We start from the raw sequence: 26,802 nt of genomic DNA, 5'->3' as shown, positions 1-26,802 counted from the left end.
AATAAAAATTTAGTGATGACAGGGTGCCTGTAGGATCAGTTGGTTGAAGAGTCCAACTCCTGATTTCAGCTCAGGGTATGATCTCACAGTTCATGTGTTCGAGCCCGCTTTGGGCTTTGTGCTGGCAGCATGGAGCCTACTTGGAATTCTGTCTCCCTCTCTCTCTGCCTCTACCCTGCTCACTCATGCTCTCTTTCTCTCACTCTCTCTCAAAGTAAGTAAACAACGTTTAAAGAAATCTAGTGAGGACAGTGATGCTCTTAACAATCATAATTCTCTGAGCGCCTGCTGTAGGCCAAGCACTCTTATTGGTTTACAGTCATGGAATACTCTCACGCAAGGCAGACAGCATTCTCTCTGTTTTTGAGCCAGCCAGAGTGAAGCTTAGAGATTAAGCCATTTTCCCAAAGTCACAAAACCTTTATTTAAGTGACCCAAGTTAGATTTGAACCAAACTTTAACTGGTGTCAGATCCATTTATTATTTTCCACTCTACTACATTTTCTCCTCAGGAAAAATTCTTACTAATTTCTCATCCTCTTTTGTCTGTGAAGTCAGGAGAGTGGATTATAGACACTTTAGTTGCTTTCTAAGGAAAGCAGGAATACCTCTTCCATTTTTCTTCAGAAATCCAGACTTCTCATGACTTGTTCTTTTAAGAACTCCTCTAGCCTCCCGTGGTAGCCTCACAGAGTAGAAGCCTCACAGTGTAGAAGGGACCTGGGTGGTAGACGTAGTTTACCCATAAAGAGCTATCTGACCTTGACTAAGTTTCTGGCCTCATTCTCCACCTACCCACAGCCCTATCCTGCTCAAAATTTTTATGATTCTAAACTGTAAGTGAAGGTGACCAACTTACAGGATTTCCTCTTATAGGCCAATTTGCACCCTTTTTTGTTTTTAAATAGGCTTCACACTCAGCTCGGACCAACTGTGGGGCTTGAACTCATGACCCTGAGATCAAGACCTGAGCTGAGATCAAGACTTGGACACCTAACCTACTGAGCCACTCAGGTGCCCCTACACTCTTGAATATAGTGAAAACTTTCAATGCAAGTAATAATGCTACTTAAAATAGGAACTTTCTGGCAATCCAGGTATATAGGTGAGATATTTACTCCCCCCATTGGACTTTGTCATCCAACATCCTAGAACACAATCCACTCTTTCCCCCAAGAACATAAGAACAGCCTTACGATATAATGTAGGTTTGTTGAATCTCTCCTCTGAGTTGTACTTTGAAATATCTGAACCATGTGACATTCTAATGCCAGGGAGATTTGATAGGATACATCAAGTATCAAACAAGTGTGTCATCTTCAGCCACCTAGACCTTAAGTGAAATTAGCCTGGGGGCAAGTTAGAAGTCAAGTTAAAAGTGCATCATTAATACAACCCACAGATGGAGAGAGGGAAGGGAAGAGTTAGGGAGTTAGTGGATTTAAAGACACTGCCAGGCTGGTTGTCTGACCAAGAAACCTTTATCATTGTGGGTTTTAAACCCTGGTGGGCATTAAGTGTCATCTGAAGGGCATATGAATGCAAGTTCTCTAGCCCTCTTGATAAGCACCCCATATAATACTGATGCTGGTGTCCTGGAGCAAATTTTAAGAAGCACCACTTTAGTATGTCCCAACGGATGACTCCAATTACTGTCACCATGATAGATTAAAAGGAGAAAATTTTTGAAAGGGAAATAGGAAAGGGGATTGAGAAAGGGGTCTTCAATTTTTCAGTAATGCTAACACTCTTTTTGGGAAATACTACTTTCTACTTGATACCAGGGCAGGACAATTAGGCTCAAGTAGGGTTCTGTGTGACTGTACTAGGGGCTGTGAGACAAGAGGTGTGAATTGTGATCCTCAGTCACAATAGAGAGGCATGCTGGTCAAGCCAAGACAGTGAAACCAAGCTTAGTCCTCTGGCAACCAAGAATATGGTGGGTGTGTCCAGGAAACTGGGATAGATGCCAAGCAGGGTATGAGGACAGTTTCCATGTGCAGCAGAGAGGAAACCAAATCCATGCCTATTAAAACACATGAACATGCAAAGGTAGTCAGGGCAGTGGCAGTGTGTCGGGGCACCACTGTCCCTAGTCTCTGGACTAGAAAATGAGCCACTGAGAAATTTCAAAGGAAGTTGGGGAGGTGGCTGTAACATGCATTGAATGAACCTCTGCTATAAATTTTGAGAAGCTCATGGTACTTGTCAGGAAGGAGGACAGCACAGAGGAGGACAAGCACCAGGTCCATAGGGAGAAGGAATTAGTGTTACAGAATTCCACCTGGGTTGTAATCTAGCACATCCATTCAGCAGTTTTTGACAAGTGTTTATTGGGCACTGTGCATATCAGACACTTGAAATAACAGTTTCTCTCTTGAAGGAGATTTTTAGTTTAATATTATCAATTTGTTATTTCTATATATATATTCTTTTAATGGAATATATCCCAAGAGTTTGCATTTATTCTTCAACTTTTTAAAATTGTTTCCAAACATCCATTTAAAGAATCTTTCCAGACTATGTCAGTGAGACATACCTGAACTGAATTAAGCAGAAGTCTTTTAATTACTCCCTCGGGGCCTAGATAAGTGCTCACACTGATTGGTTAGAACAGATGACATACCCTTACAGACCTAGATCCTGAGCGGGCCCTTTGGGTGTATAAAGAAAAGTAGGATTTGTAGTAATCATTTGATGCTCCTGAATCAAAACCCGTGGTACCCACAAAAGGATCTTGATCTATGGAGAACAAAAATAATTGGTCCAACTTTGGCAAGGCAGGCAAGGAATGAAATTTTTAAACTCATCTTTTGAAAGCTTTGTAATTAAATGGCTGCTTTGAACTCATTCATCATAAAAAGCATAGGCGAGGGTCCTGCTCACTCCAGCCCTGAGCTATTATTCACCTAATCTGTGGGCAAGCACAGGTGTGGCTGAATGGAGGAAGGCCTTCCACATAAGTAAGGATTGCAAATTCGTGGTGTGTAAATTAGGAGTTCAAGAAAGTTCCCAATGCATATCCTTGCTCTTAGCTGCTACCTTCTCTTAGCTGTTACATATAATAGACATTTAGTGAGAGGCTCCCATGACTATTAAGATGCAATCCTGGTGAAAGAATGATGTTTTAAGGACCCTTAGTCATTTCCTCTTTTACATATTTGAGCTGATGGATTCTTACATTCCCTACCGATATCCCCTAGAGCAGACTTTGATACTGAGACTATTAAATGGAAGGATGAAACTGGATGGAAAACACGGCTCAGAATAGTGTGGCTAGGGCACCAGAGATCAATCGTTTTTCAATATTGTTAGGGCAGAACGTAAACCCCATATTGGTTCTAAGCAGTACAATTAGACTCTATCCTCTTAGTCAATTTCAAAAAAAAAAAAAAAGAAGAAGAGGACCTGTTTTTCCCCGTTGGCCTTGGGGTTTGGAGGAGATAAATTGCATCACTGCTGGTTCATCAGCAGTTCTCCTTTCCCCTAACGAAAATGCCAGTGGCTGACTAGGAAGGTCCATGTTTACCAAACATTATAAAGGCATCAGAAAATACCCATATGCATTGAGCAATACTAGCTGAGAAGGACAGAAATACAATATCTGTTCCCATCTGTGCCTGGTCCTTTCAGAAAATGTGCACACATATGGTTAGCCCATGTTAATTAAGTCCAAATATGGATTGGATTCAACTTGGAGAGCAGCTGATAAATCTGTGGCTAAAACTTTTCCAAATGCTTTGATATTTCCTGAACAAAAATGTTTTGAAGGTGTTGAATAGGAGAAGGCTAAATTGGACACCACCGGAAAGAAGAACTCAAAGTATCGAAGACTCAACTAATACTGTTCACATTTTAGTTACATGTTAAATTTCAAAACCATTTCATATCTAGAATTTATTTATATACCCAAATATTCATGAAGACAAAATGTTATTAGGCCTGCACATGAGAATAACGAGAACTGACATGTCCATGGTTACTATATATCTAAAAGTACTGTATAATAATTTTCTTAACATTTTGTTTGGGATTATTTTACTTTTGGCAAAAGAGAACAAATGCTTGTGAACTGCAGATATGGTTTGAAGATAACCAAAGTTGCTTTGTATCTGCTAACATCTGAGAGAAAAATTGTGCTACTTTGTTGGTATTTTACTTCATTAAGAGTTCTATTGTGATCAGTGGTAGAGGGTACTGGCTGCTGTTTCTGGTGGGAAAGGTTGGAGAGAGAACGGAGCCCTAGTCAGATGGTAGGATGCTCCATCGTTGACCAGGTAACACTTTGAAATCCAGCACAGTTCCTCAATTTACTTTTAACTGGCAGATAAAGAGGAGACCTGAGCCTTATCTGAAAGAAAATGCAACTATCCCTTCTGTCATGAGCTAAAGGTCTCCCAACAGGAGGAAACCCAAGGCAGGGAGGGGATCCATCTGCTTGAAACTAAGTATGGAAGGTGAGTGGAGCCTGAGTGTTAATGGGCACTGAATAAGGAAATGTCCATGGGTGTGGGTTAGGGAGAATGGGGAGAGCTGTCTCCCCCCTATTCTTCCCCTTTATCCCATAGCCAACTTGGGGTTATTATGATATCCATTGCACATTTAGTATGAATCTGGAACTGAGAAAAATTGCAGATCAAAGAAAGGTTAAATGTCTTCTCCTGGTCACCTAGTAAGATTGAGTTTGAATCCAAGTCTTCCTAAATCTCAGAACTGATGTCTTCCCCACCCCCATAGCATTCTGTGTGTAATCCCTACTAAAATGAAACATCAAATAAAGCTGTTTTACTTGTTAAACAGCAATTTAAAGCTGTTTGTTTTACTGTCCTTTGGAAGAAATGATCAATCAGATATGGGATGGCCTTGCTCCGAGTGTGTGTCATGTGTAGAACTTTATAATTCAATACATCCTTAACTGTCTTTCAATGACTGTCCAGTGATAAATGTTGTATCTTCTTCAGTACAGACATTAGTTTGTAATTTTAAATGCCACAAGCAAGGATAGACTTGTTGGAGAGACTACTGAACTTTGAGGATGTATAATTTTTTTCCCATTTTAAAATGGCCTGCCTTTCCTTTGGATTATGTGCTTTGAGAATGTGCTTGAGTAATTCATATGTCTCATAGGAGCCCTGGTGATATTATATGTATTTATTTTGGGATTAATGCCATCCAGGGAGGCTTTCAAAGACAGCACTATGGACCAGGCAGGAGCCCACGTCAACATAAGTTGAACAGACTCACTAGGACCTCTGAATTTCCTTTGGCTTCCTGCCACAAGGTAATTCAGGTAATGAGTAATAGCAGATCTACCCTTCAACTCCACTGGCTCAAATATACCGGGTAATTTCCTTTAGCCTACATATCTAGTTAATAATTGTCCCAGCCTACCATCTTTGTATAATTGTCTAAAAGTATATAAACCCATAATTCTTGAATACATTCTAAAATAATATCTCATGGATACTCCTGCTGAGTGAATCAGAGGGTATAAATGATCTAATTTGCAATCGTGAAATTTCTCAATAGGGAGTTTGGTATTGAGTATTTGTCATTGTGTAAACTACATACTGCATATAAGGCTGCCTCTTAAACTACACGTAGTCCATTCTTCCCTGCCTCACTCCAAAATCAGGTTCCTCTTCTCAGGAGTTGAATATTCAGTTTGTGAGAGAAAGATTCAAAGATCCAAAAGTAGTTTGAGAGAGGCACCTTAAACTTCAGAATCCTCTTTTGCTTACTCCCAAGCCCCAAGGGACACAAAGGACTCACTCTTATTTCTTCATCCTGAAGGAATTTTGTGGTTTGGGAAGGAGATCATTTTGAGTTATAGATGTATGCTAGAGCTCCAAGGAGCCTCAGATTTTATCTAATCTTTTCTAGTTCAATCTCATGTTATGGACAAGGAAACTAAGACTCCGAATGACTGATGGGGTTAGAGAGGCAGTTCCATGAGCCTGGAGGATACAGTAAATGATGCAAAGAAGTGTGGAGTTCCTGATGCCCTGAGCTACCTTCTCAGTATTCTGTTCTTTGCACCATCACCTTCAGAGCAAACTCTGATGAATGTTAATGAAGTGGAAAGTTACCTCCAAGAGGAGGAAGATCTACTGGTTGCCTTGTATTTCATTGCACAACCCCCTCTTTTCCTTCAAACAAGGGTAGAATCCTTACTCTGTTGCGTTTGAACCAATATTATGCCCTTAAGTATATGTGTATTTCTGAACCCAGTCAGGAGCTTGACAGAGCTTTCCAGCACTTTAAGAGAGTCTGTCATATACAGAACACACTTTCTAGACTCTAATACTTCTACCCTCAATGTTGCCTTTTTCGAGAGCCACTCTCCAGAAATACCTTCTTTCTATTGCTTAGCTCCTGATGAATCAACCAGTGTTTGTGTATGCCACTGCTTCCCAACCTCCCAACCTAGCTTGCCTCTAGGAAGAATGGAATCCTTGTGGTTTCCATGGCATTTACCAGCACTTCTCTAAAAACTTGCTGCTTAATTCTGATGTGGGCGCTTATGTTACAGTCATTAATTACTGCATTAAGTCAAGTCACAAAAGTAATGAGGATTTGGGCACAGAATTGGAAAATGAGAATGTAATTTTGCCTGGATTATAGGATATAAAGATAAACACGGTCCACATATGCACAAAGAAATCACAGCTTTCATAACTGTCTTCTAACAGGAAATATGGGCTTATGTGCCTCATCAAAATTGAGAGTAAGATAATAAAAGTATCCATTGGTAACATTTAGGCAGGTCTTAGTTCACTGCATTTTATTTCCAGCTCTGACATCTAAATAGAGAATTTTCTTTTTTCCTATGCCATAAAAATCATCCTGTAACTAAAGTTAGAATCTTCTGAAGTTCTTGCATCAAGCTGCAGGCTGAGTCAAGGATAGGAGGTTATGTGAGAAAAGTTGGCCTTTTATATGTGTGGGTAGAGTTGGTCATTAGATAGGATTATTTGCAGAACACCGTTGGATGTCTGTCTAGAAATCTACACTCCACCTACTCTCAGTGGTGCCTTTATCATCAGAGGGAGAGGCATGTCAATCGCCAAGAGTTCTCTATTACAACTCAAGTACTACTGGGAAGGTGGAACACTGAATCATTCACACCTAGAATTATGAATCAAATCAAGAGAGATTAACAAGCAAATCACCTCCAGTGCCATAAAAGAATGAATTTCAGGTCAGATAACATTTGACTAACAAGCAAATCACCTCCAGTGCCATAAAAGAATGAGTTTCAGGTCAGACAACATTTGACGATGAGGGGAACAGATATCTTGGTGATAAGGGGTACTGTTGTGGAGGAGCAATCCCATAATTATTTATGGTTTGGAGGAGTCTCTGTTTGGAGGGTAGCATAAAGCCCATAGGTACCTGGTCAGTCAAATAAGAAGACGCTGAAGGCAAACAATATTTCCTTACCAACTTTGCCTCAGATATACCAATTCTGGAGGCATGCAATAAATATAAAAGCAAAAATAACAGTTGGAAGATGGTAGCTTCCTTAAGAACGATAAGGACCATTTCCTCTAAAGAAACAAACAAAAAAGCTGATTACCCCAATACATGAAACATGCATACACTTTAGGGAGATTCAGGGACCCCCTGGAGTTTTCACCTAGCCCTCAGGTTAAGAACCCTACTCTATAGGGTCACATTCCAGGAGTAGGTCCATCCCATCCTTGTCTGGAATTTGTAGGGAGTTATCTTGATCATTTAACTCTTTGTCTTAGAGGCTGGAACAAAAAACACTATCATTAATTATAAGAAAATACCAAGAGCCCTGGAGTATATGGCAATGCCACTTTTGACCTGTATCCATATAATATATATTGTATTCTACTAACGTTCTTAACCAAAATCATCTTTTTCAAAGCTGAAAAAAATAGAAGTTCAGAGAGTAACAAATCTCCCTAGGTCATACAGCAGGTTCTGAGGCCAGAGACTCAAGCCCAGGGGTGTTTTACTCTAAAACCCTTGTCTACTATAGTATCAGAAATAGCCAAGACAGCATTCAACATCATAAGTTTCAGAACACAGCAAAATGAAAACTGGGAGATGAAGAACATCTTGGGGCTAGAGTGGAACATACTGTAAAATCAAATCAGCAACATAGTGTTGGTGACCAAGCAGATGTCTACTAACTCTAGTGGGACAAAAATGTATGAAAGTAAAAACAGTGAGGCAATTCCCTCCATTCTTCCAAAAATGGTAGCCGTTTGTTTATAATGTTAACAAATGTAGGGAAAAGCTACTGATTTAAGATGTAACAACTGTGATTTAAGTTATATAAGGAAGAGTTTCTGTACAATGCTAGACTAACTTATTATAGGATCCAAAGAGAGAATATGAAGTCTCCTTTTCTAAAGGTCTTTAAAATGAGAATGAGTTCTCAACAGGTTGCCTGAAGGTAGGGAAGTTGACTTAATGACTTTAATGGGTCTGTTCAGCCCTTTGGTCCCTGGGATAGCAAAATTTTTCAGAAAGTAGATATGCTATATAAGCTACATATGCTATATAAAACTGAAGAGCTTTGATTCTTGTCCTAGCTTTCCTATTTATGGGCTCCATTATTTTACCTCACCTAACTTGCTGGAAGAATTCACTTCCTCATTGGTAAAACAAGGTGTTGGATTAGATATTTTGCAATATAATTCCTTCAGATTAAAAAAAAATACGCCTATGGTGCTATAAAAGTCAGAATGCTGGCAGAAAATTTTCAGAAGCAACGGGAAGTAAAGGAAGAAAATAAATATTAGCAAAGACATTGTGGACAAGTGAGACAAGATGCTCTTCTCCAAAAATACTCACCCTCTCCTTTTTTCTTTCATATTGCATACCCTATGCCATGGTGCCCTGACTTCTACTGCAATTCATTACATTCAATTCAACAGATATTGTTTGAGCAATAATATATACAATACTCAAGGCTCACCTCACTATTCCACTATGGATTCAGGCCTTTTTAAGTAACATGAATTTAGAATTTGACTATCTCTGAAAAGAATGTACAAAGCAGGATGTGTATCTTTGTTTACACTTTGGTCAGGGATGATCAATACATAATGGAGTGGGTCAACAAAAAGACTTAAAAAGAAAACGGAGTAAGATCAAACATATTAGGGAAGTGAATATTAAAGAAAAAATCAGAAGAGAAGCATACAAAAATAGATTTGACACTTTTTCACCAGTAAAGACTGTGTCTTGCAACACTGAATAGAAATTTTCTAACAAGGAACTAAGACTTTCAGTTCCTATTTAAAAAATTTGTTTGTGGAGCCCCTGGTTGGCTCAGTTGGTTAGGTATCCAACTTGACTTCAGCTCAGGTCATGATCTCATGGATCATGAGATCGAGCCCGAGCCCTGCGTTGGGATCTGTGCTGACAGCATAGAGCCTGCTTGGGATTCTCTCTCTCAATCAATCTCTCTCTCTCCCTCTCCCTCTCTCTCTCCCTCCCTCCCTCCCTCCCCTCTCCTCTCTCCTCCCCCACCCCAAGAATAAACAAATAAACATTAAAATAAAAATAAGTATAGACAAGATTCACTTGATTCTTACCAAAAAACTTCAAGTGTTTGAATCTGCAGGACACTTGTGGAGTTCTGGTCTACTATCCCCTCTTTTTTAAACTGCTGCCTTTTGGGAAACTTCTTGGGAAGTGTGATCTTGCTCGTTATGGCATCAATGGACTGCATAGTTCTCTTTGGGTTTTGTTTGGCTATCAAAAACTTAGACTTTGGTTTCCATGTGGGAAGCTACAAAGCTAAGGAAGCATGGGATTGTTCATAGATGAAATGCTATCATCAATTTGTTTTAGGTTTCAGAAAATGCAAATGTAAAGCATCACCACAGAACATTATTTTTTTAATGTGAACCAATGTTTAAGTAATTATTTAAATGTGTAGGGTAGAGACAATTCATGTTATTTTTGGTACTTCCGTTGTATCCCTTCCTTGTATCTTTCTTAACTCTCTTCATCCTGATTTCTCATCTCAGGCATCCAATTTTCTCATTCTCATTATTCTTCATAGACATTAAATGTACTATCAGAAAGAAAATTTCCTATCAGCTCCTTACAGGTTAGTGTGAATTTAGGTCAATGGATTCCCTCTTCCAGGGGTATTTGCATTGTAAGCCTGAGTAGAGGGAAAATCCTTCCTGATGAAACATCAGCAGGGATCTTTCCAGCACCTTTAAAACATCAGAAACTGTCACCCACAGGGCCTTAAACTTGAGTTGGACCTCTAGTTAAATCGAGTCCAGTGACTCAAGTAAACAAGTGTGTAGGTGTCAGTCCCCAAATTCTAACAATATTTGAATGACATTCATTTGCAAAGTTAGAGCCATTTTTCTTTTCCTTGTTCCTCATTTATTCCTATTACTTAATTTATCTTCTATCTGCCTGCCTTGTTAGACTGGAGCCCTTCCAGGGCAGGGATCATATCTTATTCAGCTCTGGATCTCTAGACCCAGCACAGTGTCTGGCTCATTGAAAATCCTTCCAGGCAGATAATTAGATTCCTGTAGTTCAAATCTGCCAAGAGCCGTGTTTCTCTAAAATGACATGCCCAGTTCTACACCAAGGATCTTTCCTCTGATTTCATGGAACACCCACAATGAAGGAAAAGTCTAAGCCAGCCTGCCACAGGACAAACTCTACCCAGTCCAAAACAATTGTGAGGATATTTCAGAGCTTGTAATATGCTACGCTGGGAACGAAAGACAGAAGAATTGCCTCTGGATCTAGGTCTGGGAAACATCTTCTTCATGGTTCTAGAATGGAAAGGTCTTCACAGAACAGAAAAAAAAAACCCTAGTTTTATTTCTGTATTGCATGATGCCAGGTATTTACTAGAGCACGTGCCACTCAAGGCCCAGAGGGTTAGCTGGAGCAGCTGATACCCTGTGCTGCTTTTTATAACTCTCCTCCATAGCACCACGCTCTACATATGTCCCATTTCATCAGGTCACATCGACTTAGGTTGTGCCCAATACCGCATCTTACACCAAACACCTCACCATGTAAAATATTGTGTTTCCTTAAAATCTTTAGAAAAATAAAAACAAAAGTAAAGTTCCTTCAAAATAAAGCAGAGGATGTTTCCTGGTTCTTCATGTAAGCAGTGACTCTGCCAGTTGTTACAAATGAGCAGCCTCTTTCATTCCACAAGGCATTGGGTCTGTCAGCCATTAGCAAACTGTGAAATTACTAGGTTAAGAATGGAATATACAGTACAGACTTAAATTGTATATAGAGTTGTGAAATGAGTTTTTTGATGGTGGTAAGTCTACAGACTTTTGAAAATTATTTGCAAGGATAGCTGCCCATTTTCTTTATAATAAGATTGGAGAGAAAGGGGGAATTCTATAAAGGATCTTTAAAACATCACTGCTTGTTTAATGTATTAAATATCTCTCATATACAATACACCATCTTGGACCTTTGGGAGGAGTTACAAAAGGCGCAAAATCCAAATATCTTGGCTTTAAAGAGCTTACTATTTAGAAAGAATGTTAACTTTAAAATACAGGCAGCCACCATTGCATTTATTGAGCACATACTCTGTGTCAGGTACTGTGTCAAGTATTTTTATACACAATATATCAGGGATTGGCAAATTACAACCAGAGGGCTGAATCTAGTCCACCATCTGTTTTTATAAATAAAATTCTATTGAAACACAGGAATACTCAATTGTTTGAGTATTGTCTCTGGCTGCTTTTGTGCTACAATGGTAGAGTTGAGTGGTTGTGACGGAGTTGAGACAGTCTGGTCTACAAACTGAAATAATTACTGTCTAGACCCTTACAGGAAATATTTGCTGACCTCTCCTCTACATTATTCATTCTTACAAGAATACTTAGAGATAAATTTAGTGTTTCCCATTTTATAATTAGGTAACTGAGGGTTACAGGTTATGTAGCTTAGTAAGTGGCAAAATTTGTATTTGATTCTAGATTGTATGATTCAAAAGATCTATTCTTATTCTAAATTCATACACAAAAATAGCCAAAGCATGAGGTAGGAAGAAATAAGAGCCTTACAGATTCACAGAGAAACTGTTACTAGTGTTCAGAAAAGAAAAATACTATTTTGAGTTTGGGGTGATAAAGATTCTGGAGAAGATTGTATTTGAATGTAAAAGCAAAAATGAATCTCAGAATTTGCTACTCCCAAGCTCAAGCCCAAGAGAAGTTAAGAGATCAAGGTCATGTGATTAGTTAGAGGCAGATCTGAGATTAGGACCAGTTTTTCACTCACCCAGCCCAAAGTATACTGTCACTGACCATGCTGAGCCATTGAATGTTTTTGTATGTGTGGTTACATGTTATAGAATGGCAAAACTACTTGAAGTGGAGAATTTGTACATTATTCTCAATGATTAATTGAACTAAAGGCTTGTACTCCTTTTACTGAAGCAATCAAAAATACACATATACAGGTATTTACATGATATCTACCCACCATCCTACCAAATATATTTTTGTTGTGGAGAATCACACTTCTGAGACCATAGGAATCTCTGGCATTCTCACCAGTTTTAAGATTCAGATGATAACCAATTGACCACAAAAGTCAAATATTTATATGCATGTTGCCCTCCAGAATCAGACAGCTCTAGGCCAGAAGGAAAATGGAGAAGTAGATAGGTGCAGCCAATGGAAGCTTACCTGATACTGTAGAGTACTTTGCCATTTTTTGAAATTCGAAGCAATTTGTTGTCAGTGGTGACATCATGGAAGTTGGCACCCTTCTCATTGGCAAAGAATAAATCTGGTTTCCAAATGGAGTCCAGCATGGATGGGTCCAAGTCCAGGGAATCATCAGGATACTCGCTATATGCCAGCCGTGAATCATTCCACTGTTGTCTCAGAAAAATATTCACTCGGTAGTCCTATAGAAACCCCATGTATAAGAGTTACTTATCACCCAGTCTTGCATAAGAGGTCCATCTACACTTCCCCCTCATTCCTCCCCCTGATTTTGTGCAGTATTGGTGTCTATACGAACCAGGCTGTGTATATCTTGGTCAAAATAAACTACTCAGTTCTATTAGGAGGGGAAACAGAGGGGAGAAAAGAAGAAGACCCAACCAAACCAGAACACTAATGGAATAGGTTGACTTCGTTGAATTTTTTCATGTTTAAATTATTCATTCTGAGAGGAAATAATACTAACTCAAGCTGATTTTTCCACAGAGAAAGGTAACCATGAGTACAGAAGTCAGTGATGGCAGATTGTCAAAACTGATTCCTTTTCCAAATCAGAAACGACATGATCTCTATTCTCATTCTGCTCAGATGCTCTGGGCAGAAGGAAACCCACTCTGTACTTTTGGTAGTGGAAATCTTATCATAAAACTTTGACATGATGGGACAATATTTTTACATCCATCTATATAAATATTGAGATGCTTCGTGTTGACAAGATAATTCCATCATGCTACTTACTTTTAAAATTCTTAAATATTTTCTCATTTCTCTGAATGGGTTGTAGCTACAGTAGTTGACTTGAAACTTCATCAATACAGAGATCTTTTTCATTTTTCCTAGTCCGAACACCTTCTGACAAAGGTGCTCCTCCCTGTGAGAGACTCAGGTACACCCTGTCATTCCCACTTGATCCGGGAGTATACTTCCTTGCCAGTAAATCAGCTTGGGGCAGTGACTTCTCTCCTGGGAATTTCTACTCAAAGATCTTTTGGTTCATGGAAATGGTTGCTTTGCTTGGTAGAGCAGACCCCAAAAGAGGCTTTAATGGTGTTCCATAGCCATGTGGGGCTATGATTCAGAGCTAATAGTTGCCCACTCTTGACACTTAGGGTCATTTAAGATGATATATACTCATTCCTTCTTGCTCTCTTTCCTTTTCCTTTTTTCGCCATTTGCTCCATCTCCACATCTTTGGTGCTTGGATTTTTGGTCATTGTTTATTTTACTCTAATGGTAACCAACTTGTCCCGGTTTGCCTGAGAACCTCCCAGTTTTATTCCCCAAAGTACCACATTCATGGGATCTACTCAGTCCCAGACAAAACTGGGATAGTTGGTTACTCTACCAGGTACAGTGGATACCACCTCAGGATGGTCAGTTTTGGTTTATTCCCTTAGGGCCAAAAGAAGAAAAACATACTAAGTTGTAAAGATTACGGTATATGGAAAAGAGCTTCAATCCAGTTCCTTCTACCTATTACTAAGCTATCCAAATTCCTATGATATTTTTTCTTTTTTTTTTTTTTATAATCTTTTTTTTTTTAATTTTTTTTTTCAACTTTTTTTTTTTTTAATTTATTTTTGGGACAGAGAGAGACAGAGCATGAACGGGGGAGGGGCAGAGAGAGAGGGAGACACAGAATCAGAAACAGGCTCCAGGCTCCGAGCCATCAGCCCAGAGCCTGACGCGGGGCTCGAACTCACGGACCGCGAGATCGTGACCTGGCTGAAGTCGGACGCTTCACCGACTGCGCCACCCAGGCGCCCCCCTATGATATTTTTTCAAATACAGCCATCCTAATTATCAGGCTGATACAGTATTTTGGAGGCGGCAGGTCTCGGAAATAGTGCCCAGCATAGGCTTAAAGAATGCTAGTAATCAAATAGTTACTAATTTCTGAAAATCAGTCATCAAAACCCAGCTTATTTGGAAAGGCTGAAATATTAGAAGGAATAACCTTAAGGTTCTCCACTATACAACATACAAACTTTCTAACTTGGAAAATTTTATCAGCTGACTTTTATTTGGGATTTTACCAAGCATGCATGGCAAATTCTCAAACCTAAAAGGGCACTGTTGTGGGCCCAGTCAGGCTTCCATCCCGTCCTGTTTGCTCATTGACTCCTCCTGTGCTTGAATCAAGAGAATGGCAGCACCTCAAAGTTGTCCCTGTCACATATTTTTGGAATTGTTCAAAGGGACCAGAGGATTGTAACTGGAAAGAGATTACCAGTTCAGTGTTTCATTGGCAACAGGAGTTGCCAGAAGCTTTGGAATTTTGTGTGAATAAAGAGTGGGAATGTGTGATATGTGGAGAATCAAAAATGGGGCTATTGAAAATACAATAATCCAACTTACATATAAAGTATACACTAGATACATCAACTGTGAGCTTTCATTAAGGTTTCCTGAGGGGGGGAAATGCAGCTTCTCCAGTGTTTGACATCCACCCCTATTATATCCCTTATAGTGAGAGCCAGTTATCCTTAACAGATTTGGGGAGCGGAGCAGGTGTCTGTGAGTGTGTTTCAGTAGGAAGTAGGAGAGAAGAGAATCTCTTCCCTCAGACAGCTCTGGAGGTAGAGAAACTCTAATATGAGAAGTAATGACAGCTAGAAATAATAGAGGTGAATGGGTTAAATATCTTGGACCATAGGGAAGACAATTAGGGCCCCTCAGAAAGCAATCTTGGGATGGGCAAGGCCATGAGAAGCCAGGTAGACAGTATTGGGCAGAAAAATCACCAAGAGAACATCACTGCAATCCTCCCTTGAGCCTGAGAATGATTTAAAGCTGTGTATCGAGAGACTCTAGAGAATATGACATTAGTGACATACAATATGAAAACATTGACCTTTAAAAAAATTCAGTATAAATTTTCACAGCTAATGTACATCTTTTTTTAAAGTCTTTCCCATGAGTATTCTTCTCCAGTATTTCCTGGTTTCCTACTTTGAATTTTATATATAGAAAATAATAAAACATATTCACCCAATGTCAGAACTTGAAAGAGAGTACTAAATCTATCACATCACGATAGAACCATTAAATGTCTAACAGTTCATTTAAAATAAACGAATCCTCCTATTTGTAAGCAAGGACAAGTAGAAAACTTAGAGGAAAAATACAGTGTGTGCCACAATGACAGAAATTATATGAAATAAGACTTTTATTAGGTCTTTTGGAAGTATTTGTTGTTTATATAAATGTATGGGAATTTAAATTTTCGATTATTTTATTTATGATGATATACACTATTTTAAAATAAACAGCTGCCCTTAAAACCTTTAAGAATAGAAAAGGATGCTCAAGGAACTAGAGACATAGGTATCCGAAGAAAAGATTTTCTGAGGCTTTGACCTCTGTAACTCTTTCACTTTACTATGATTTTCGATACAGGGTAGAAACTTGACACGTGATTTATCCATGCATCATCTCTGTTTATGTAGAGCTAAGTTTATTTTCTCATGATATTCTAAACCACAGGAGATAGTTATATTCTTCTGTAGTTTGTCTTTGTCTTTATGTCTGCTTCTAGGTTTAATGAAATATTAAAGGGGGAATAAATATTGAGAGACATGCTTAAATGCAGACTGAATTTTCTTTTCCTGCCTTCTTTCTCCAGAGACCTATTCTATGTCAAATAAATGTCATATTTCCTTGTATTAAAATTTGTTTTCCTATGACTGACTGGGTATTAGATTAGGTCATGGAAACATTCAAATTAAAAAATATATATAAGAGTAAATACATATTTTTTTTCAAATGCTGCATGTAAGTCATATAATCTTTATTATATTCTTAACACAAATACAAGTACCTACATTCCATACTATTATCTCACATCAAGTTTAGTATATCTAAAGTTTCACTTTTCCTAATACCTTCTAATGCTATGCTTATGCCACAGATGGTTTCCTTAAATTGAATTATTTTGGTACTATTATATTTGGTCTAGCATTTGTACACAGAGATTACCACTATGTCTTATATACACTCTTATTAAACCTTACTCTTGCTCTCTTTTATTTGCATACATACACATTTTTCAATCTAGTTACATTATAAAGTTATCAACAAGAAGGCTATGCTTTGTTGACTCCCCACAGTGCCTCTGTGGCACTTTGGTTTTAACCTGTGGCTACACTGCAGTAAAGTTTCATCCTCCTCAGTCTGTGCTAGCTTTGATACGGGAAGTTAGCCTTGAATTGGAAATTATGGGGGTGGGTGCAGTTGTTTTATGATGGATTCAGGCTTTAACGTTGCAGTGTGAGAGACCAAGGTCACCTTGTATCTCAGTTTAACAAAATGCCAGGCTTGGGGTAGACTCTTGGTGCTTCCTTAAGTCAGAAATAAGAAACGTAGCTACCTGCTATTCCTGATACGTTAGCATCTCCTCCTGAATTGCGTATGCAGCTACAGAATGAAAGGGAACCCACGGTGTCATTTCAGCAGTTACAGCACAGCGGGCATCCTTCTAAGGGGCTGTCTACCACTCATCCAGTTCCTCAGGAACATGATCTCAGATCTGAGATAAAACAACTCTTCACCCTGCAGCAGTCACCGGCAGAGCATGTGGAACTTATCTCTTGGGGCCAAGTTTGGGGGAGCTGGACTCCTATTCCGGAGATACTGTCTGAGTGAACACATTTTAGGCCCTTCCAGCTCTTTCTCCCCCACCTCAAGTGTTAAATGAGGAGGGAGTCAGGATCTGCTACTGTGGCATGGGTAGTGTTCCAGCACACACAGGTCCAAATCACATCCTTTGAGGAGACTATCTCTTCATTTTCTTATGGCCAGTCTTGGGGAGAGCTGCATGCCGGTGGCGCGCAAATACTTGTGACCTTTACTGACATTACTGATATTCCTAAAGTATGTCTTTATATGAGGAAAGCAGGTGTTGCAAATGTATTCCCTCCTCTAAATTCTCTTGCCATCAGCTGCTAAAGAAAAGGGGGAAAGGAAGAAAAGGAAATGGTAAACTGACATTCTCAAGACAAAATATAACCTTTCTCGGAACCACAAAAAAATCGTTCCACTGAATTCTTTTAACGCAAGGTTGGTGGGCAATGACCAGCCACAGATCCCTATGACTCTTAACGAAGAAAAATGTGTATTTTGGAATAATGTATATCATCATAATGATTCATAAAAAAGCATTCCTTAGAATAACACAACTGCATCTTCAACACTAACATATCAAAGGGATGAGAGGCAGTATTGGGTCTATAAGGGAGCCTATACTTTGTGGGCAGGTAGTGCCAACAATAGTTTAATGAGATGACATCGCCTCTTATTTAGAAACAAATCAAATACTCAACTAAATCCTTCAGTAATGCGACCAGGGTTATGGAGTGAGAGTGGGGCATGAGGGAAGAGAGGAAAATCAACATGTTTAGAAACTCAAAATTCTGAGGCATTCTTGGAAAAATTCATCCCAGAAAACATAGGTAAAGCAAAAATGATTTTTGCTTCCATATAGCTCTAAGCAGTGTCTTCAGTGACCACACACGTTATTGTGCATAAAGACTAAGGGTCTGGTATTCTGACTCCTACTAAAGACAGTTCAGAGAAAAATCTGGTTCTGTTTCTTTTTTTTTTTTTTTGTCCAATTTTCTTTTAGTCAAACTTTGTGAAAGTGTGGGTAAATTTATGGGTGATAGAATCTCAAGGTTTTTGCAAGGGAAGCTTGGGCTGCCATGATATTCCATGTGTGTCAGGTAGATTCCCAAGTAGGACCCGAGGGGTCTGGGAGGATAGACCCTTTCTTTCAAGGTGGAGCCTGTTTCTGTAAGTAAAGTTTTTTGGCGTACAGCCACACCCATTTGCTTACTATTGTTTATGGTTGCTTTCATGCCAAAAGGGCAGAATGGAGTAGTTGTGACAGAGACTGTCAGACCCTCAAAGTCTTAAGTATTTACTGTCTGGTCTTCTACAGAAAAAAGTTTGCCAGTTCCTACCCTACGTGGCATGAGGATTTATTAAGCACAGTAGAGTTTCAAAAAAAATATTCATTTTAGTTTCACACAAAATCTTTAATTGAAGAAAATAAAAGATCCCTTTTCAAAGCCAAATGAAGTTGGTCATTACATCAAAAGCTAAGAAATAAAAGAAACACAATATCCACTACTCTTCTGACCATGCGATACAGTCTATATGATACGGCAAGATAAGAAGGCTGTTCATTTTACATTTGAGCAATGATTTCCAACGTTTCTCACAGGAAACATGACAAAGGACACCTTAATAAGTGGCCAGGAAACACCTAAGCAGCCCATTTATTAAGCACCTTCAGTAACTATTAAACACACAGGAAAACAAGGATATCTATAGTTTCCGTTTTTATCTCCTTAAATGTTTAGCTTTTTCTTGCATTAATAAACATTGGAAAGGTGCACATTTACATTTTTGATTGAGGGTAAATGCAATGAGGAGTTTAGTCAAAGCAACTTAGGATTCTAATTAATGCAATCAGCATTAGGTCGTGCAAATATCGTCATTGAATGCCATCGTGTAAAGCTGGTGACAGTGATTTGGGCTGCTGGAAGATTTGCCCCTCTGTTATCAGGATAAAACCAAGAGGGGAGAGACAAAAACTGAATGCCAAGCCTAGAGCTTGGCTTAGTCCTTCCATGTTTACATTTTCTTGTGAGTCATTTAATAACCCTATCAAAACTATATTGAGTAAAATTCTTAATGCGCTACCTCCTGTCAAAGCACCAGAAGGCTCATTTCTGGACAGTGCTGTGTCAGTAATGTTAAAATGGGTAGTGGAGTTGCATTATGTCTAATTTTGCCAGTGAGAAGGAATGCTAAAAGGTAAATTACTTTTTTCTAGCATTGAGGACACCAAAAATTACAGTAATTTGTTAAACACAATCCTAGTAGCCTGAAAGAGAAAATTCATAAAGACAAGGGAACACTATTTTTTACTTCCCAATGGCATTATGCTCATTATTTCACTTGAGTGTTTCTAGGACATCAGCCATCAAAGTACTTAGTCAAGTTCAACCATATTTTATTTTGACTTCATCCGGTAATATGGCTACTTTACGTAGTCATGAAAATTAGAACCTGCCAATTGATTGAGGACTTAAAATAAACTGTGTGAGGACCAAGAAAAAATTTCACCCAAAAGTCAATTTCCACACTATCACCTAGCACTGTAAGGCTCTTGATCTCATAGGCTGTGTCACAGCAACACCATCACCATGAAATTTATAAGAAATATTGGTGGATTTTGTAGTATCTGAAATCTTTTTCCTGTACATGGAACATACTTGTACATACATGATGATGAGCTTATAATTAGTTTTATGTTTATTGGGTTGTTTTTTTTTTTTTGAGGGGGAGCCACGCATATGATGTGTTTGCTATGGACTCGGGGCTACTTTCTTTTGCAACAAGATCATGTGTGTGCGCACACATGTGTGTATTTAGTGTAAGGTCGGCCCCTTGGCATGTATCTTTAATGTTGCATATCCGAGGCTTGACTATGTTAAAAACTTCCATTATATGAAAAAGACTGGCTATAAAAAAAAATACCCCCTAAACTTTGAAATTTGTATTTCTGAAACATTAGAGATATAAATATTTAAATATCTTTAATGATACATGATGCTTATTACTGATAATTGTACCTAAGTCGAGCCAAACATCAAGTGTTTTAAAAATTTCTCTGGCATGATAGATAAAATATTATTGAGTTTTAAGTAATGAACACTTGACTAATGACTTTCTAAAGTGACAGTGTACAAATAATCACTTTCTAGAGGTGAGTGAACTTGGAAATTGGCATTCAGTAAGTGTCTCACACATATAAAACAGTGCTTCTTCGATCCTGTATCCCATTCCTTCACACGATGGCTTCAATGCTCAGTCCCACTCACCATTGTAGTTTCTGCTATTGACCCAAAGCTGTTGATAAATATGTTGCAGGTAACATTTACAGGAGGCCCTGCAAGTTGAACAATAAATAGAAAATTTGACAGGTTGTGTTCATGGCATAATCAAGTCACGTTTGTCTCTTGCCAGTGGCATTGTGGCACTTACCATGGTAGTTTCTGTGACCGATCCAAAACTGTTGATAAAAATATTGCAAGTAACGTTTACTGGAGGACCTGCAGAATGCAATAAGAATATTGCAATAGACATTGAAGCAAGAATACAGCTCCGTCAACATCTGTGCAAATGACTAGAAACGTAAACTAAAAATGATGGTGAGATTGCAAAAAAAAAAAAAGCCAAAAACCAAAATCAAAAATGTTGTACCCAGAGGTTCAGAGTGATAACATTCCCACTAGTGTTTCGAATAAGGACAGTTAAGCAATAACTTACCCAGCAGAGTTTGGGATTTAGAAAATATAAGCTGGAGACTATTAAACTGAATTCATTGTCACTAGTTGCTATCAAAATAGCCTTTTGGGTGGATGGCCTTTATCCATCCACCTCCTTTTCCAGGACACCCTTTAAATCAGTGGGTCTCATTTGATTCTCTTGACACCTTTGAATTTAGCCCATTCATTCTGTATATCCTCTGATCCCCAATGAAAAATGATGTACAAAAATACAAAAATAAAGAAAATTGGCTGATTTTAAGAAATAAACACAGAAATGTCACTTAATGTCTGGATTGTAAAGCAAGGGCTATTAATCCTAGATATGCTTTCAAAAGAGAGTCCACTTTTTTCTCCAGAGACCCAGAGGCTAGCTTTCTTGATCTCGCCCTTGGTCTCCCCAACCCAAGCCCTACTCAGGCCCTTTTCTGCTTAGCATCTGAGATCAGATGACAACAGATATGTTCAGGGGGGTATGGCCACAGATTCTTTGCCCTTCTATGATAGATATCACTGTCTAATTATTTCCATTTTCATGTTTTTCTGGGGGATATGTTTATTGCCCTCACGTAGTTACCCCTTAATTCTGAATTAAGAATACACTGCCATGAGCCTTCTATTGCTAGAAAATTCTCTCTCTTTACTTAACAAGGTCTATGTAACCTAGTTCAGGCTACACCCTGGTTGGCTCTATACCCAACATGCCATGAGGATCTAAGTGACTGAGGCCTCCCTCTAAGGGTGGTGGTAAAACTCAGCCATGGTGGCGCTTGGGTACCGTGTGTTTAAACTCGACAAGTCAGAGGGTTCTCCAGCCCTTTCCTTTGAGGAAAGGAAACTTAGGTTAAACAGCGAACTTAAGTCTCCAGGCAAGAACTTTTGGTAAAAGAGATGTGTTAAGTTTTTTTCTTTAACATAACTAACTTTTCTGTTCTTAATGGAAAACGATTGTGTTTATTTTTTTAAATGTTTGTAGGTATGGAATCACAGGCACCATCATATTATCAAAATATTTTTCAGCCTGCATCTTTGAGATATTCCAAGTCTTTTAATTCATCCCTTCTCCCTCTTATTTCAACATCTGCCAAGATGACTTCTTCCCCAGGGTCACTTTCTACTCTATTTGACTTTGTTTCTCATTTGGTTACTGAAAACAGAACAAAAATGAGTCTCTTCCTTGATGATAAAGTTCTATTCCATAGCAAATATACTTTTGTGCTAATAAGAAATACATTTAGACAAGGTAGAGGCAAGTTGTGAGACATTGTATATGTTCACTTTTTTTCTTCTCTTCACAATAAAATATTTCATTGTAAATAGCCCAATTCAGGATGGGAAGCTTTCATGAATTTTTATATGCAAGATAGATAAGAAAATGAATGATGGGGGGGTAAAGAAACAGGAAAGAGACATGTCTTCTACTGTACATTATCCTGGCCTCCCCAATTGGCCTCCCCAGTTGGCTTACAGGCATTTAGGATGCTGGGTCATACCATCATACACTTATTTTTATCCTTCCAAGTAAATGGCGGTGTGAGTGTATTGCTAGAACTCAAAATATTTTTTAAGCTACCACATATTAACAAGCTGTACCAAGCACATTTTAAAAATTATCTAGTTTAATCCTCTCAAAAGAGGAATTGTTTTACTGCACCAGTAAATGTTTTCAGATGAGGAAACTGGGGGTTAGAGAGATTAAGCAACTTGCTTAAAGTCATGCCACAGTAAGTAGAAAGGCTGACACTCCATGCCTTATCATTCTCATCCCAGACACCAAAACGTTCAGCCCCTTTGCTGCACCGCATTCCTTACACAATAACCTCGCTTCCTCCTGACCTGCCAACCATGGTGTTTGCCACTGGTTTGTGGGATATTTCTGGGACAATTTGATCCTTTACTTCTGACCTCTTCAATCTTGGGTATTTTCTCAAGTTTCATTTGCATCCGGATATAAAATTTTGGAAAGAAGAAAAAGCAATTTTTTTGGATGCAGGGTTAGTACATGCATGTAATAAGAGTTGATACATATTAAAACCCTGCTGTAGGGGCGCCTGGGTGGCGCAGTCGGTTGGGCGTCCGACTTCAGCCAGGTCACGATCTCGCAGTCCGTGAGTTCGAGCCCCGCGTCAGGCTCTGGGCTGATGGCTCGGAGCCTGGAGCCTGTTTCCGATTCTGTGTCTCCCTCTCTCTCTGCCCCTCTCCCGCCCGTTCATGCTCTGTCTCTCTCTGTCCCAAAAATAAATAAAAAACATTAAAAAAAAAAAACAACAACAAAAAAACCCTGCTGTGCGCCAGTGAGTGCCTTATTTCATTCTTCAGTCATTAGGTGCTACCATGTCCCCCACTTTATAGATGAGGAAGCTGAGACACAGAGGTAATTAATTAATTTTCCCAAGGTCACAGAGTTTGTAAGAGGCAGAAGTTGCCTAACTTATGGACACTTTTCTTAATTGCAGGAGTAAAATGCCTGTGGCCCCTGTAATTATCTTTCTGATAAAAAGCTACTAGGACTACGGCCTGAAAATTCTTTGGGTTAGATGTTAGAATTGTTTTTCATTTTGTTATCCTGATATGTGTCCATACAACCTTTCATCTGTATTTTAGCCCAATAATCCACTAAGGTATTCTAATTAACAAGGACACATCCTTAGATGTGATCATAAGTGAATGATTATTCTGTGAACTGTAGAAAGAAATAGTTAACACTAGTTAACCACATGTAATTGGTTTTATCAGCAAACTTACGATATTCCAATGTGAATTGGATGAGAATTCAATAGGAAAAAGAATTATGTAGACACCTAATCTCTCATATCACTGTTATCCCTTCCTTCTTTCCAAACATCGTCTCCTCTCTCCCATCTCCCCTCTCTCCCTCCCTGCTTCCCTTTCTTTCTCACTCTTTTCTTTCTTTTTTGCCTTATTCTTTTTTTTTATTATTTGAGTGTAGTTGACACACAATGTTATATTAGTTTCAGGAGTGAAACATAGTGATTTGACAAGTTTAAACATGATGCTATGCTTACCACAAGTGCAGCTACCATCCATCAGCCTACATTGTTATTACAGTATCATTGACTATATTCCTTATGCTATGCCTCTTATTCCCATGACTTATGCATTTCATAACTGGAAGTTTTGCCTATCCCCCCACCCCCTCTGGCAGCCGTCAGTTTGTTCTCTGTGTTTACAGGAATGATTCTGTTTTTTCTTTGTTTATTCATTTTTTTTTTTAGATTCTACATATAAGTGAAATCATGTAGTATTTGTCTTTCTCAGTCTGACTTATTTCACTGAGTATAATACCCTCTAGGTCCATCCATGTTGTGGCAAACTGCACAGTTGCATCTTTTTATTTTGCATGATATTTCTGTGTGTGTGTGTGTGTGTGTGTGTGTGTGTACAACATCGTCCTTATCCATTCATCTATTGATGGACTCTTAAGTTGCTCCTGTATCTTGGCTATTGTAAATAATGCTGCCATAAACATAGGAGTGCATATATCCTTTCAAATTAATGTTTTTTTGTTTTCTTTGGGTAAATATTCAGTAGTGGAATTATTGGATCTTATGGTAATTCTGTTTTTAAGTTTTTGAGGAGCCTTGGTACAGTGACTGTATCAATTTGCTTTCCTGCCAATGGCATGTGAGGGTTCCTTTTTTTCCACATCTTTACCAACACTTGTTATTTCTTGTCTTTTTGATGTTAGTCATTCTCACAGATGGAAGGTAATATTTCATTGTGGTTTTGATATGCATTTCTCTGATGATTAGCGACGTTGAGCACCGTTTCGTGTGTCTGTTGGCTGTCTGGATGTCTTCTTTGGACAAATGTCTGTTCAGGTCCTCTGCCCATTTTTTAATTGGGCTGTTTGTTTTTATGGTGTTGAGTTGCATAAATTATTTATATATTATGGATATTAACCCCTTATTGGACATATCATTCTCAAATATCTTCTCCCATTCAGTAGGTTGCCTTCTTGTTTTATCAATGGTTTCCTTCATTGTGCAAAAGCTTTTTATTTTGATGTGGTCCCAATAGTTTATTTTTGCTTTTGTTTGCATTGCCTTAAGAGACATATCTAGGAAAATGTTGCTACAGCTAATGTCAGAGAAATTACTACCTGTGTCCTCTTCTAGGATTTTTATGATTTCGGCTCTCACAGGTCTTTAACCCATTTTGAGTCTATTTTTGTATATGGTATTAGAAAGTGGTCCAGTTTCATTATTTTGCATGTAGCTGTCTGGTTTGCCCAGCACTATTTATTGAAGAAACCATCTTTTCCTCGTTGTATGTTCTTGCCTCCCTTGTCGTATATTAATTGACCATGTAAGTGTGGGTTTATTTCGGGGCTCTATTCTGTTCCATTGATCTAAGTATCTCTTTTTTGTGGCAGTACCATGCTGTTTTGATGACCAGTTTTGTAATCCCAGATTACCTTGTAATGTGGGATTGTGATACCTGTAGCTTTGTTTTTCTTTTTCAAGATCGCTTTGGCTATTTGGGGTCTTTTGTGGCTCCATACCAATTTCAGTATTATTTGTTCCAGTTTTGTGAAAAATGTTGTTGGCATTTTCATAGGGATTGCATTGAATTGTTTTGCCTTATTCTTATGAGAGACTGATCTTGCCATAACTTTAGTATGTAATTCACATATAAATGGAGGTAGATTTTTATATGGTAAATAGATTTCAAATACTTTAAGTATATTTGGAAGAAAGGCTCCCTTCCCTGATCCCCGGCACAAAGATGACAAGCCCCATCCTATACGGGTCCCCTTTGTTGCTATATACTGCTCTCTCTCGGATTATCTTCTTTGGAGTAAGGCATTTGTCTTGGTAACCCAAGTAAAACTACAATTATGCTACAATTATCACCTATTAACATCTTCACTTTTGGATCAGTTGACCAAATTGGCTGTAAGAGGGCAGCTACTCAGACTGCAGTTGGAAGCTCCGCAAAATCAGCACCACCTGGGAGCTTGTTAGAAATGCAGACTCTCCAGGCCCATTGGGGTCCTGAGGAGGCAGTTTTCACTTTAACAAGAGAGATTTGTTCCTTCAGATAATTCTGTCTCCCTTTCAAAATTATAATCACTTGTACTTTGTTTCAGTCTTTCAAGAATGTCCCTTGAAATGTCAACTGTAGTCCATTAATAAAACCACTAAAGTTAGGACAAGTTTGGAAAACACTGTTGAATCAATTAGGCAAGTTTCTTTAGTATAAGTTTCTCCAAAGTTGTGCAACCACTGACCACTATCTATTTCCAAAGTTTTTCCATCACTTCAAACAGAAACTTTGTAACCATTAAGCAGTAACTCCCCATTCTCCTCTCCCTCAAGCCCCTGGTAACTTCTAATCTACTTTCTGTCTCTATGAATTTGTTTACTCAAGGTATTTCATATAAGGGGAATCATACAATATTTATCCTTTGTATCTGGCTTCTTTCACTTAGCATAATGTTTTCAATGTTCATCCATGTTGTAGCATGTATCAGAACTTCTTTCCTTTTTATGACTAAATAATCATTGTATATATATACTACATTTTGTTTATTCATCTGTTAATAGACACTTGGATTTTTTCACCCTTTGGCTGTTGGGAGTAATGCTGCAATGAAATGTTTGAGTTCCTACTTTCAACCCTCGTGGATGTATACCCAGGAGTGGAATTAGGGGTCACATGCTAATTCTATGTTTAACTTTTTAAGGAACTGCCATACTGTTTTCTAC

The 26,802-nt window shown here is 38.6% G+C and overlaps 1 protein-coding gene across 3 annotated transcripts in view; it reads right to left on the bottom strand.

Moving 5' to 3' along the window:
* Window positions 1–26,802, bottom strand: part of GLRA2 (glycine receptor alpha 2) — a 172,502-nt gene that overhangs the window by 108,629 nt on the left and 37,071 nt on the right. Inside the window, exons 2-4 of one of the 3 annotated variants that reach the window (XM_058713136.1) lie at window positions 20,787–20,854; window positions 20,624–20,691; window positions 12,693–12,916 (exon numbers count right to left, since the gene is read on the bottom strand). In XM_058713136.1, coding sequence (XP_058569119.1) covers window positions 12,693–12,916; window positions 20,624–20,626 — 227 coding nt within the window. In that variant the 5' untranslated portion in view covers window positions 20,627–20,691; window positions 20,787–20,854. The remainder of the gene's footprint in view (window positions 1–12,692; window positions 12,917–20,623; window positions 20,692–20,786; window positions 20,855–26,802) is intronic. The other 2 variants (XM_058713135.1, XM_058713134.1) reach the window with 2 other exon arrangements.

Source organism: Neofelis nebulosa, chromosome X, assembly GCF_028018385.1.
Source record: "Neofelis nebulosa isolate mNeoNeb1 chromosome X, mNeoNeb1.pri, whole genome shotgun sequence".
NCBI classification, from domain to species: Eukaryota; Metazoa; Chordata; class Mammalia; order Carnivora; family Felidae; genus Neofelis; species Neofelis nebulosa.
This window is presented reverse-complemented; position numbering and strand designations above follow the sequence as displayed.